This window comes from Cyprinus carpio, chromosome B4 (genome assembly GCF_018340385.1).
Source record: "Cyprinus carpio isolate SPL01 chromosome B4, ASM1834038v1, whole genome shotgun sequence".
Lineage (NCBI taxonomy): Eukaryota > Metazoa > Chordata > Actinopteri > Cypriniformes > Cyprinidae > Cyprinus > Cyprinus carpio.
In genome coordinates, this window is record NC_056600.1 from 36,807,554 (window position 1) to 36,822,607 (window position 15,054).

General features: G+C 37.5%; 1 protein-coding gene across 2 annotated transcripts; it reads left to right on the forward strand.

The window, feature by feature from the left end:
- The first annotated feature begins 411 nt into the window (after window positions 1–411).
- On the forward strand, window positions 412–9,940 carry LOC109047463 (membrane-spanning 4-domains subfamily A member 4A-like). 2 transcript variants are annotated; one of them, XM_042722579.1, is made up of 8 exons: window positions 412–522; window positions 969–1,170; window positions 6,454–6,564; window positions 7,607–7,675; window positions 8,249–8,404; window positions 8,757–8,867; window positions 9,321–9,401; window positions 9,565–9,940. In XM_042722579.1, exons 2-8 carry the CDS (start codon window positions 994–996, stop codon window positions 9,631–9,633), a joined length of 774 nt encoding a protein of 257 aa, XP_042578513.1. In that variant the 5' UTR covers window positions 412–522; window positions 969–993; the 3' UTR covers window positions 9,634–9,940. The 2 variants fall into 2 exon arrangements, with proteins under 2 accessions (XP_042578513.1, XP_042578514.1); XM_042722580.1 differs by lacking the exon at window positions 9,321–9,401.
- The last annotated feature ends 5,114 nt before the right edge of the window (window positions 9,941–15,054 follow it).

The window sequence follows — 15,054 nt, forward strand, 5'->3', positions numbered from 1 at the left end:
TGTGTTTTCATGAGGACAGAGGACAGGGCCTATATGTCTGCTTATACTAACAGCTATGAAAAATTGACTTAAAAAAAAAAAGGAAATTGAAAGCACATGCAACAATATTTGTATATGAGTGTACTCACAACACGACAATGCTATTTGATTGTAATTTATTTGACAAGAGGAAAATTTATATTAATTATTTCAGATTTATTACACTTCTGAGATGCAAAAGGGTTCAGTCTGTTATCAACTAAAGAGCGTTACCTGGTTTCACTATGGCAATTTTACCACATTTCACTACACATTTATAAAAACTTCTCTTTTTATTTTTTGGTGGTTTTTATCTCATGAAATTGCCAGCTTTGCCATTTTTCATAATCACCTGAGCTCCACCTTCTTTCCCTTTCATTCTGGGTAAAAAGTATCAGCAGTTACACATATGACATAGAATTTGCATTGGCTTACCTCAGATGACTGAACAGAACTTCAGAGTAAAGCACGTGAAACCAGCTGAAGAGAGGAGTTTTTTCCCTGGTAAAGCAGTAAATATACTTACAAATTTGTATAAAAGTATTCAGATGTAGTGTATGTATGTATATAAAACTAAAATGTCAATAATAAATCAATTTGTTCAATAATTAATTTATTTGGTAATAAGGGGATTTATAATGGCTAGTAGGGCACTTATATGCCCTAGTATCTTTGGAATAGAGCATCTGCTAAATGCCTTAAATGGAAATGATATAGATCAGTTTAAACATGAGCTGTTTGTTTTACAGTATATTCCATGTTTTCAATGTCTAATAGATTTATTATTGTTGATAACAATAATTCTACTGATAGTAATAACTACTATGGCATAACTGCATTCATGTATGTAAACAATATAAATACCATGTTTTTTTAACACGTTTTGTTAACAGAAAATGTATTTTATAATCATATCATTTACATGTTTTGATTTACTATGATTTTTGCAGGTCAATTTCAGATCCTGAAACAAGAATGTCGACTGCTATACCCATAAATTCTTTTGTCATCCAGCTGCAACAACCAATACGAACAACAGCAGTTGGGACTGAAACAAATGCTCCTGCCCCTGTTTATATCCAACAGATAACAGGACCTTCACTTCTTCATGGACTTCGGGCATTTCTTAAAGGCCAACCAAAAGCTCTTGGGGTGAGAAATTTGCAACATGCCCTTCAACCAACACCCGCATAGGTCGTTTTTCCAAATCCCTGAAATATGACCCATCAGACTGTATTCTACAATTTTGCCCCTATCAGCAATAGGACACTTTCATATTAATGCTTTGTACTCTTTTATCTGCGTCATAATTCAAGATTCATATAGCTCAGTTGGTAGAGCATCGCATTATAATATGCAATAGTGATCATGGGTTCCATCCCTGAGAACGCATACTCATAAAATGTATATGCACTGTAAATCATGATTTTGCATGATTTCTGTGAGGGTAGGTTTAGGGGCGGGGTTAGGTCTGGTAATTTGTACGAATTCATATGAATTAGCCACCTAGTAAAATATGTACAGATTGCCATGAGATCGGGTTGGACCATGTAAAAAGTTCATTCAAATAAACTCGCATTTTAATTGGTAATGACAGTAATACGTCATTTCATGACGACAGACGCAACACAACACTGTCATTATTTTTACCCCACTAGAGGGAACTAAACTTTAAAACGTAAGTATAGGTCATAATACGGTGCTTGCACAAACAACCTATAGGGTCGTTTTTTGTTGGAGGACAGTCTGGAAATTTTTTGTAAACCCAAATAATTTTTGTGTGAGGTATGTTAGTGTGAGGTAATAAAAGTGCATGAATCAGTTCTAAAGAAGGAGGGGTACACACATTAACAAAGCATACATACATTTTATTGATGAATGTGACTTTTTGTCTTGGTGACAATGCAATAAAGACACAAACATAAGATAATATTCATCATTTAGAGAATAAAGTTGTAAAATTTACAATGTTTTAGAAGCACACTATCCAAAAATGTGAAACAATGGCCAAATTTTGCATATCCGCATATTCAGTATGTGAAATCATACAATGAAAATTACACGCTTGTGTATATATATATATGTGTGTGTGTGTGTGACTGGTTAAATATTATTATTTAATGGGTGTATTTTTAAGGCACTGCCGTGGAGCTGAGCCTTGACATTGAGCACACCTGTGCCACGCCATTATTGCGGCATGTTAGTGGCTTTATAAAAAGCGTATTCAAGTGGGCTGCTTTGATTCTTCTCCTGTGTTGTGTGGGCAGAAAAGGTCTTGTTGGTTTATATTTTCCTGTTGCTTGTTTTATTTTTATTTTTTTCTTTAGCCACCGATTATAGTCTAAATGTGTGTTTGTTATAGGGATGTGCACATGAACGCAGGTAGCGTAAAGTTACAATAGTCTAATCTCGCTGGTGAGGACTCTCTTGTATCTGCTTTGTTTATTCTTCTTCTTCTTTTTCTTCTTCTTCAAAATGAATCGCATTTTTGAGGGCCTAAACATGCTCGATAAGTCATGAAACTTTGCACACGTGTCAGACCTGGTGAAAATTTAAGTCTGATATAGGTTTCAGAAGAGCATGTGGCAAAATGGCTCAACAGCGCCCTCGAGCTGTGTTTCACATACATGCATGAAAATTGGGACACATATGTAAAGCATCAGTACCTACAAAAAAGACTCTTGGAGCAATATCCGAAACCCAACAGGAAGTCGAATTTTGCATCATTTTTGTCATTTGCATGCCTTGTATTTTAACGAATTCCTCCTAGAGATTTATTCAGATCAACACCAAATTTGGTATGCCTAATCTAAAGGCCTTTTTGATGTTAAATTGCGAAGATCTTGAGTTTTCGTTAAAGGGTGTGTCCGAGGTGGCCTGACGAATTTCGATATTTCGCCATGAAAAATTAAGTTGCTATAACTCAGACATACAATGTCCAATCTGCCCCAAACTTCACGTTTGATAAGACTCCTGACCTGAACAGATTGATATGCCCATAATCAGTTATAGTCATAGCGCCACCTACTGGCAACAGGAAGTGACATGTTTTACGCTGTAACAAACTACTCCTAGAAATTTTATGACATAAATTTTTTTTCAGTCACTCTATTCTTAAGGCCTGTGCGATGTTAAATTGTGAAGATCTTGGGTTTTTGTTAAAGGGCGTGTCCATGGCGCCGTCACAAAGTTCGATGTCTCGCCATGGGAATAGAAGTGTCACGGATTATAAAGGACAGGAAGCAAGTTGCAAGTAACAGTCTTTATTAGAGATGTAACGTCAGGCTGGGTTGGTGGTGGGTGGCGCAGGGACCTCGATGGTAGCACAGATCGGTGAGCAGGTGATTGAGTGCGCAGGTGAGTGATGATGAAGGATCCGTGGTGATGATGGTGTAATCCACAGCGACCGAACAGGAACAAGACACAAGGAGGAATGCTGAGCAGATGGGACACAGACATGAATTACGTGGGAGGTGAATATAATCCGTGAGTAAAAAGAGACGAAAGACAGGGCATTAAATAGGCTGATGTAATGAGCTGCAGCTGGTAATGCCCACATGAAACAATCAACATGACATAACATGAGACGAGCAGGAAACAGTGCATTCATGAACCGTGACAGTACCCCTCCTCCTAGAGACACCTCCTGGCGTCCTCAGACTCCCTTACTTGTCGTTTTTTTTCCGTGGGCCGAGAGTGATCCAGGATGTCTCTAGCAGGTACCCAACTTCTCTCCTCTGGACCGTAAGCTTCCCAGTCCACCAAGTACTGAAATCCGCGTCCCCTCCGTCTTGAATCCAGAATACGATTGACCGAATAAGTAGGTTCCCCATCTACGAGTCGCAGCGGGGGGGGGAACCGGGGCAGGCGGATTAATGATGATGAGGTCTTCTCGGTGGAGATCCCACCCGATAGTAGCCTCATACTTACTACCGGGCTTGGCCTTTTACCGGACAGATGTAGGCGTGATGACTGGTTCCACCGCAGTAGAGGCATAGGCCCAGGGATCTCCGCCTCTCCTTCTCTTCCCGGGAAAGCCGAGCTCGCCCTACCTGCATGGGCTAGTGATCGTAGAGGGGGCTGGCCACGTCCCCGCCGCTGACCCGGGTACCAGTAGGAGCTCTCGGTGTAAGATTGGGTAGGTTATGTCGTTCTACTCGTGCATCTACCCTTAGTGCCAGCTCAATGAGTCCATTGAGCGAGGTCGGAAGGTCCAGGGCGTAGATCTCCTTCTGGACGCGGTCAGCCAGCCCATGCAGGAACATGTCCCACTGCGCCTCCTTGTTCCATTGACACTCCACCGCCAAGGTACGGAACTCGATAGTGAAATCCGATACTGATCCCTCTCCTTGCCGTAATTCGGCTAGCTTCCTAGCCGCCACTCTCCCGGCGACGGCCCGATCGAACACCCGCCTCATCTCCGCGGCGAGTGTCTGGAACGAGGTGCAGCATGGATCTTGATTCTCCAACACCGCCGTTCCCCATAATGCCGCCCTCCCAGTGAGCAGCGTTAAGACGAACGCCACCTTGGCTTGTTCGTTGGAGAAGGTCCTGGGTTGAAGGGAGAAGTACATTGAGCATCGTGTTAGGAAAGCTCTACAGAAAGTTGGCTCACCAGAGTAGGTTTCCGGTACCGGAAGGTGTGGTTCTGGCTGGGAGGGGGTTTCCGGTGGTGTGGGGGGAACGGGTGGCGTGAGCGGCGCAGTGGGAGCTCGCAGGAGTTGTAATTGCTGGGTGAGCTCGGACACCTGTGCCACCAAAGCCTGGACAGCGCGACCAGTGTTGTTAAGATTCCGTTCCTGGGAGTCCATCCTTCAAGCACTGGCACTGAGGAACTCCTCTAATGCCGAAGATGGGTTACTCGCTGCTTCCATGGAGGGTCAGATCGTTCTGTCACGGATTATAAAGGACAGGAAGCAAGTTGCAAGTAACAGTCTTTATTAGAGACGTAACGTCAGACTGGGTTGGTGGTGGGTGGTGCAGGGACCTCGATGGCAGCACAGATCGGTGAGCAGGTGATTGAGTGCGCAGGTGAGTGATGATGAGGGATCCGGGTGATGATGGTGTAATCCACAACGACTGAACAGGAACAAGACACAAGGAGGAATGCTGAGCAGATGGGACAAAGACATGAATCACGGAGGACCTCAAACAACGATCTGACAAACAAGAGACGAAAGACAGGGCATTAAATAGGCTGATGTAATGAGCTGATGTAATGAGCTGCATGAAACAATCAACATGACGTAACATGAGACGAGCAGGAAACAGTGCATTCATGAACCGTGACAAGAAGTTGTTGTAACTCAGGCATAAGATGTCCGATCTTCCCCAAACTTCACATGTTCGAAAAGAGTCTTGGCCTGAACACATCTGAAGGTCAATATTCCACTATAATCATAGCGCCACCTGCTGGCAACAGGAAATGTCTTGTTTTTACACTAACTTAAACATGCAATGTCCAATCTGCACCAAACTTCAAATATTTGGAAAGAGTCATAGCCTGAAGATATCTAAAGGCCAATATTCAGTTATAATCATAGCGCGACCTGTTGGCAATAGGACACCTCATGCTTTATACTAACTCAAACATTCCATGTTCAAGCTGGACTAAATTTCATATGCTTGATAAAAGTGCTGGACTGAAGAAATGTACATGCCAAAATCAAGTTATAGTCATAGCGCCACCAGCTGGCAGCAGGAAGATTGGCACATATAAATGACTTTGACATATTTCTCTTATATTTACCACTTTAAACGCATATATCTTGCCGTTCGCTGTTTTACAAAAGCCACCCGCTGGCGGTGAGCCCGGGTGCGAAGGCCTGTTCATCGCTGCTTGCAGCTTTAATTGTGTTTGTTTTTGCTTTGCTTTTTTGGTTTATCACTGCTTTAAGAATTATGTACTGATTTGCTGTGTGGTTTGTCCCTTCTGTTTAAGTGGATTTAATCTAGTCTCTTATCAATTGTGGGTAAATAACTGGTAAGCTGTAAATGGTATTTTAAAACCTTTTTAAGAGTAAAACATTTTTGGCAAAATAAATTTGTACTATTTTCTGAAAGTCACGTCTCTGTCTTTAATCCAACCAGCAGGGTCCTTCATATTTTTGTAATTTCTTTTGGTTTAATTTTATTTTGGGTTTGGGTTATTTTTATTGTTGTAGATATGTCCCAGGTGGCGTAGTTAGGTTGTTTTTTTTTGTTTTGGTTTTTTTTTTTTTTTTTAATACTTTTAGCCAAAGATTATATATATATATAATATATAATTCTTTTTTTTTTTGATACAACAAGAAGTCCATAACTATGGCTAATACAGCTGCCAAAAAAATTGCATTGTTCATTTGATACTGTTTTACTTTATAAAAGATTCTTTTGTGCTATTCAGAATCTACATTATTTTTTTTAATTTTTATTCTTTTTTCTTGTCCTACACAGACTGTCCAGATAATGATCGGTGTGATGACTCTCCTGTTTGGCATTGTGTCTACAGTTCATGCAGAATCCATCTTTGTCTTTATTGGTGTTCCTTACTGGGGATCTATCATCGTAAGAAAATTATACAGTTTAGTGTTCTGCCTTGTATAATACAAGCTACAGTAGGTAGTTAACCAAAAATGCCTATTACCGCCATGTGTGCTGTACCTCCACCGCAAGGACATGACAGTACATACAACCGTTTGAAAAATCAACACCAGGCTGTCAGCATTGCTCAGTACTAACTGTACTACTCCTTTATAAATTAAGATAAAATAATGAACTAAATTACTGGCAGCAATAATAATGTAGCATTCTAATATTTAATCATGACTAATTAGTTACAGTAAAATATTACCATGATGGTAGTGCTTAAAGTGTGCTTACTTTTTACTGTATTGCCAGTATTTTAGATTATCACAAATTAGAAGTGTGCAATTATGCCATAAAATAAATAGAAAATGTGGATCATAATGGGAACATTATGAGTGCCTTTTCTAACACAATTATTTATTTTGTCAGCATTGTGACCACATTAATACACTTGTCACATATAAGACATTTCAAATTTTGTGCTAAATCAATGGAACTAAAACTCATGGCTTAATTAATGAAGTCCACATTTTTCAACTACAGCAAATGATTAATAAAACATACTAGTGAGTTGATATTGCAATTGCAATAAATGCCATTTTTATCAGGGGACCTCCTCGAGATGAGATTGGCCTAGTTTTGGGCTAGTTTTGAGTAGCAATTGGGCGGGTTTTGTTGTGAAAACCTGGCAACCCTGAATACAACACAAACTAACAGTTTTGTCATTTAATTATATTAATTTATATGTCATTGCGTCGCATATGCACGCATTTCTCTGAATAACCCCTGATTCACAAAGTTTACTTCCAAACACAGAGATAAGTTTCAGATTACAAATGTAACAATGGTTCCTGAGATGTGGAATGAGACAATGCTGATGCTATGGGAAATGCAATCAAGCAAGTCTCTTAAATGCAACAATCTTATGGTACACATGGCAGTAAAAAGCTTATTCTGGTTGAGTACCATCTGTACATATTCCAGCAAAAGCCTCAATATTTGCCCTTCTCTCTCCTCTCAGTACATTATTGCAGGCTCACTCTGCATCGCTGTAGAAAACAAACTTAATTCGCCCTCCAGTTACTGTTTGGTATGTACACAACACTTGTTATTTTTAGGGGTCCAATCACCTGAAGTGCTGGAACACTATTGTGTTTGAAATGATTTTCTTGTTTCTGAAAATTAAAGATGAGCCCTAAACTGCATCAAAATTTAACCTACATAACTACAACTGAAATACCTTTACACCATAACTGTAGGATTGGTAAAAAATCAAGTGTAGTGTTATTTCTGGCAGGTCACGTTGGTCAAGCCATTTAATTCATCTAAGTGTAAATGTTTAACACGAGTTCACCTACAAAACATACCTTATGATCATATGTCTTAAGACAGTAAAAATTGGAGTGTACAGAGATTTTTTGACATCTGCATATTTTGCTGTAACCTAAACTTTCAGTAAAGATTGGATGGATTTTGCTTTAAAAAAAACACATTATAAAGAAAAAAAATATATTGCAGTTGTATCACTAAATAATCTACATAAGGCATTGGTGCTTGGACCCTGATGGATTTTTTATTTATGTATGTATGTCAAGTAGTTTATTTTTTATCACACTCTTAACACAGTGTGTTAAATAACTTTGCGCTGTTTTTCTGCCGATAGGTGAATGGTTCACTTGGACTGAACATTGTCAGTGCTGTTACCGCAGGCATTGGCCTTATTTTAATTTCAGTGGATTTGGCAGGAGGACCATTCGACACTAACCAGTATACTTACTGCAACTATTATACATGTTATTATGATACGAGAAAGTATAAGGTATGTCATAAGCTTTTATGTTCATATTTATATTTATATTTATAGTAAGATCATTGTGTGGTCAGTACACTTACCAGAAGTCAAGCCTTAATCTGCATTTATCCGTCCAGTCTTTTTCCCAACATTTCAGAAGTAGTTTACTGATCTCTTACTATTATTTATCATTTACAATGCAAGAAAGTATTAATATTATATATTAATTGTAAACTCAGTTTGATCAATAAATATATTACCACATGAACCTTAAGAGTAATAGATTCTTGACTGCTGAGCAGCCAGTGTAGCTGTTTGAGTACTAATTATCAATTATTTTGTTATTATTATCCGTGATAATGTTGTTTTTTTCTCTCAGACTCTCTTTAAGGGAATCCGTGGTGTGTTGCTGTTATTCACCTTGCTTCAGTTTATCATCTCCATCTGTCTGTCAGCGTTCGCTTGTAAAGTGTCCTGTTGTCCTCCTCAGGTGAGTGATGCATCAAGTCAGGGGTTCCCAAGATTTTTTGTCAGCTGAACCCCTCAGATATATACGTATATACATAATGGATATATCTACACACGGGTTTACATTGTACTAGAACCAACAGACACTACAGTCACAATACAAAAACTTGTCTTAAATTCTTCACTCTTAAATGTTCAAACCATCTAACTTGTAATGTAGGATTCTGTCCACAAAAATGCTGGAAATTATGTGAATGTATGAATTATGTGAAATTACTTTCATAAATCCAGATGAAAGCATGTTTCCACACAAGGACATTTCAGAAGAATTTCTTTATTTTGCTTTTTTTCAATTCCATTTGAAGTACAGTGAGGTCTATACACCTGTAATACTGGAACTTTCTGCCAGTTTTATTGCATTTATACCTCTGACAGCAAAGAAGGCATAAAACATTATATGTGTATTTTCCCAAAGGTGCCGTTTTCTCCACAAGTTTTAACTCCACAGTCCTCTGATTTCAAACCCAATAATTTCCATGATCTTAACAGTTCAGAGGTAAAAGAAGCTTGAAAATAATGAATTATCTGGCTTTAGTGTTCAGTATCTATGTACTGGAAATGTGTAAAGCAATCTGTAATGGGTGAAATAATTGTTTAATAAGCAATCAATACACAAGGAAGCTGATCATATACTTTTTATTTGTTTTCATTTTTTGCAGATACCTGTGGTCAGCAGCTCCTCCATGAACAACCATCATGAAGAACCTCAATACAGTAATTGTGAATAAATATTAATTCTTGAAAGTGGGCAAAGTTTGGTCCTGCAGTTGTGTGATGGGACTTTTATGCAACACATGGGTTTCCCAGCGATTTCCTGTCCATTACCTTTAATGTCTTTTCATCACTTTATCAGATAATAATTTGATTTTTTTTTAAATGTCTAGACTAAAAGACTAGACAGACTATTTCATGATTTTCTTTCTTTAGTTTCAAGAAAGTTGCATAATCATCAGTGAAACTAGATAGATTGTTTTGAACAACTGTAATTGCTTCATACCGTATAATCTGTAAGAATAAAGTATACAGAAGGAAAAATTTAACTCATGTCTTAATTAAAACAGAAAAAATGCTGTTTCTTTAACAAGGCTGATGGAACTGTGACATTCACTCCTCAAAATAGCCATACGTTTTTGATTTAACAATGGTAAACCGATTTAAACATAGATATAAACAATATTCTGTTTGTAATAAAGCAAGCACCATCAGCTTGTTTGGGGATGAAGTGAGTGTCCGTAAAAGATGTAAAATGCTGGCTCAGCCCGCAGCTGCACTCTGGTGCAAGGTGAAGTTTTTATTCATAGTGTCAGAAACCCAGAAATGTATATGAAGAGTTCAGATGTTCAGAAGCCTCTAAATGCCACAGTATACCAGTGTAAGAAGTTTGCTCAAGGCACCACAGTTGCACTCTTGCATTGACATTGAAAACAGGCAGCGATCTGGTGTCTAGCCAGACATCTTTTGGGCTCTACAATTCATAGGTAAGTATTCTGTGCATAATTCTAAGTACTCCACATACTTCTGTACACCTATACTTGTAAGGCTCTCTCAACAGATAAAAAAAAGATAGAAAGGAGGGGGTTGGGAAGAAAACAAAAAAGAAAAAGACATGGAGCTCTATTGAATATATCACACATTGTGTGGGTCAAGCTTCTGATTGCTTTTTGTTTTATTTATAGAGCACAATTAAAACAACACTGGGTTGACCAATGTGCTGTACAATAGCAACTAAAAAACATAATCACCAACATCACAGAAAGAAAAAAAATAATAAAAAGCAAGTAAAGCAAACATCATAGAAAAGGAGGAGAGCCACTTTGTTAAGTCAATGTGTTGAGCCAAAGGCTAACTCTAATAAACAATTTCAATTATTTTTTTATTTTTTTAAAGAACCTGATGTAGGTAAAAGTCTAAGATATAAAGGCAAGCTATTCCAACGCTTAGGGGCCACCACTGAAAATGCCTGGTCACCACTCAGTTTTAATCTTGTCCTAGGGACATCTAAAATCATCTGGTTTGATTACCTTAGATTCCTTTGAGGTCTGTGTACATGTAAAAGATCAGTTAAATAAGAGGGTGCCAGATTGTGTAAGACTTTATGTACTAAGATAAGTTGTTTAAAATCGACCCTGTAGTGAACTGGAAGCCAATGTAAAAGTATCTATGTCAAATAGGTGTTATATGCTGGTGTTTACGAACACCTATCAATAATCTAGCAGCAACATCCTGCACTAGTTGTAAGCAGGTTAACAGCGATTTGCTCACACCTGCATATAGAGAATTACAAGTAATCCAGTTTTAAATAATGGCATGAATAAGCTTTTCAAAATTGCTGGTTGACAGAAACGGTTTTATCTTAGCTAGTATTATTATTATTATTATTATAGTAATCTCAAATGAAAGAAACAAGACTTAACCCTCTGGAGTCTAAGGGTATTTTTGGGGCCTGGAGAAGTTTTGTCATGCCCTGACATTTGTGCTTTTTTCAGTTTCTTATAAATATCTAAATGGCTAAAATCTAATCTCACTGTAATCAGCACAAACTAGGCTATAATAATATGTGAGCAGCATGTATGTACAAGATTGTGTTTTTGAGAAAAAAAATGTTATGCGTGGTTAGTGAAAAACTAAAAATGTTAAATCACTTGAATAAGGCAATAAAACACATACAGAAAATTGGTTCCCAGGAATTTTGAGAACTGGAGCTTGTAGCCTAGAATTTTTTTTTTTCTAAATGATGTGAAAATCATCTTGTTTACTCACTTATTGAAAAATTATATTGATTTAAATTTTCTAAGACACTTTTTGTTGGTAAAAGTCATATGCGAGTAGGCGTCAACTATCATGAATTCACACCTGAGAAGACAAAGACCTGCATAATGAGCTGCATAATGAGCCATTCAGTCAGCTGTGTCACTGAGAGGGATGGGTTACAAGAAAGAATGTGAGGACAAAATAAATGTATATAATTTTATGTTTGTAGTTTATTTAGAATATATTTAATTATCCCACAACATAATTTAATATTCACTTGTGAGTGCAGTTAAACAGTTTATTAGGAAAAATCAAAGCTGACTTTCAAACTGAATTTTTTGCATCATTACTCCAGTCACACAATCCTTCAGAAATCCTTTTAACAATCTTATTTTCTACAAAAAAACATTTATTGTAATTATTATCATTATTATTATTATTATTATTATTATTATTATTATTGAAAAGAGCTGAGAATATTTTTTTTTAGGTTTTTTAGGGGGGATAAATTGAAAGAACAGCAATGATTGTTACATTTGTTACAGTTACATTTATTGGTACATTTATATTATTTACATCAAGCTTTTGAATGGTATAGTAGTGTATATTGTTATTGAAACTTCATAATATTTCACTTGATTATACATTTAGTCAGGAATTATAGTTTGGAAAAAAGTCTTTGGAAAAAGTCAAACTAGTAAAATGTTTACACGTTATGTGAAAACTAGTACAAGTATATAAATAAATAAAAAGAGACTTACTCATGTTTCTGATCTCTGCTGAATAAAGTGCTTCATTCTTTTTTTCTGAGGAAATCCAAATCTCAAATCCTCAACCACATCACATCTTTTTTGGGGTGAATTATGTCTTATTCCTCTCATCGCGAAGCAAACAGTAAAATAATAAAAACTTGAAGAACAGTCTCGCTGCGTTGTCTTCTGTTGTGTGTGGGCGTATTCAAAAGCCGCGCGCTTCAGTGAAACATTTGAATCTCAAAAGCGCGCTCAGCGCGGGGGCGTGGTCGCATTAGAAGATAATGAAGGAAGACGTGAAAAACGGACATCGCGTTGTTTTCATATGGATTACTTTATCACAGAATATTTGTTTTCAGCAGCACTTGTTTAGTTTAAAAGTAGACATGTCAGGCTTTCTATAGATATCTCTCTCATGTCTCTTCGTTGAGTATTCACTGAGTTACAGTTCATTTTAATGACGCATTTGTATCTGAAGATCAGCGCAGACAAAGGCTGCAGACAGCACTCCTTGTTTGTTATCTTTATGCTTTTATAAGTGCACAAAGTTTTGTTGTTATTATGTCTGTATACAAAAAAAGTAGACCCTTTACAGATTCGATTGATGTATTGCTCTTATCTGTACGATCAAAACTGAAAGTGTAATTTAAGTTCTTTTCGGGTTATCAGGAGAAAATACCCCAAAACGCGTATACGCGTTAATCGACTCCAGAGGGTTAACCACCGAAATGATCTGTTTTTCAAATTTCAGAGAGACATCAAACTAAACCCCAAGATTTTTAACTACCGATTTACAGAAGGGAGCCAAGTTCCCCAAATCACAAATCAGACATGAGACTCAGAGTTTCCAAACCAAATTACCTCGGTCTTTTATTTAAATGTAAAAAATTTGCTGACATCCATAGTTTAACTCCATGCAAACAATTTAGTAGAGATGTTATTTTCCTCTTGTCCTGTTTTCGTAAAGGTAGATACACCTGAGTATCATCAGCAAAACAATGAAAAGAAACTCCATGCCCTTGAAAAATAGAACCAAAGGGCAACATATACAGTAAGAACAAGACTGGACCAAGAATTGAACCTTGGGGAACACCACAATTCAATGGAGCAGATTTAGAATAAGATTGACTGATATTAACTGAAAAGGTCCTATTAGAAAGAAATGATCTGAACCACTCAAGAGCTATGCCTCAGATACCCACAGTCTTTTCTAAACGAGTAATAAGAATATTGTGATCAATATTATCAAATGCTGCACTTAGATCTAGTAAAATTAAAATCACAGAGTCACCAGAGTCAACTGAAGTTAAAATGTCATTTGATACTTTGAGGAGGGCCATCTCTGTGCAATGGTTTGCTTTAAATCCAAATTGAAACTTTTCAAAGATATCATTTTGAACTAGAAAATCCTGTAGCTGATTTAAAACAGCCTTTTCTAGGACCTTAGATAAAAAAGGGTAATTTAGAAATAGGACGGTAGTTTGATAAAACACTCTGATCCAAATCAGATTTTTTCAAGAGGGGCTCTACAATGGCATTTTTAAAACTTGCAGGAACTACTCCTAATGTAAGACTTTTATTTACTAATGTCAATAGGCTTGGGTCAATAATCTCAAAAGTCTGTTTAATAATTTTTGATGGGATGATATCATGGCAGCAATTTGTAGGTTTCAACTGACCAATTATCTTTGATAAAGACTGAAGTGAAAGAGGAGAAAATTTATTAAATATCACAGACGTGCAACTAGTAGATAGAGAGTAAAAAAAAAAACAGGCACAATCTGCATTCTCATATCGATAACTTTCTGAACAAAGAAGTTTAACAAATCATCACACGCCGTAGCAGGAAGAGTGGAACAGGTGGAAGAAGGATTTAGTACAGAATTGATTGTATTAACACTTATGAATTCCCATTACAGGTCCTTCTCAAAAAATTAGCATATTGTGAAAAAGTTCATTATTTTTCATAATGTAATGATAAAAATTAAACTTTCATATATTTTAGATTCATTGCACACCAACTGAAATATTTCAGGTCTTTTATTGTTTTAATAGTGATGATTTTGGCATACAGCTCATGAAAAACCAAAATTCCTATCTCAAAAAATTAGCATATCATGAAAAAGGTTCTCTAAACGAGCTATTAACCTAATCATCTGAATCAACTAATTAACTCTAAACACCTGCAAAAGATTCCTGAGGCGTTTTAAAAACTCCCAGCCTGGTTCATTACTCAAAACCGCAATCATGGGTAAGACTGCCGACCTGACTGCTGTCCAGAAGGCCATCACTGACACCCTCAAGCGAGAGGGTAAGACACAGAAAGACATTTCTGAACGAATAGGCTGTTCCCAGAGTGCTGTATCAAGGCACCTCAGTGGGAAGTCTGTGGAAGGAAAAAGTGTGGCAAAAAACGCTGCACAACGAGAAGAGGTGACCGGACCCTGAGGAAGATTGTGGAGAAGGACCGATTCCAGACCTTGGGGGACCTGCGGAAGCAGTGGACTGAGTCTGGAGTAGAAACATCCAGAGCCACCGTGCACAGCCGTGTGCTTTTGAACCAGAAACAGCGGCAGAAGTGCCTGACCTGGGCTACAGAGAAGCAGCACACATGTCATTCGGAAATCAAGGTGCCAGAGTCTGGAG

Excerpts from the sequence above, each read along its gene's own strand:
- LOC109047463 (XM_042722579.1), top strand. The coding sequence starts at position 994 with ATGTCGACTGCTATACCCATAAATTCTTTTGTCATCCAGCTGCAACAA. Across the intron at positions 1,171-6,453 it reads GCCAACCAAAAGCTCTTGGG|ACTGTCCAGATAATGATCGG; the intron begins GTGAGAAATTTG and ends TGTCCTACACAG. Across the intron at positions 7,676-8,248 it reads CGCCCTCCAGTTACTGTTTG|GTGAATGGTTCACTTGGACT; the intron begins GTATGTACACAA and ends TTCTGCCGATAG.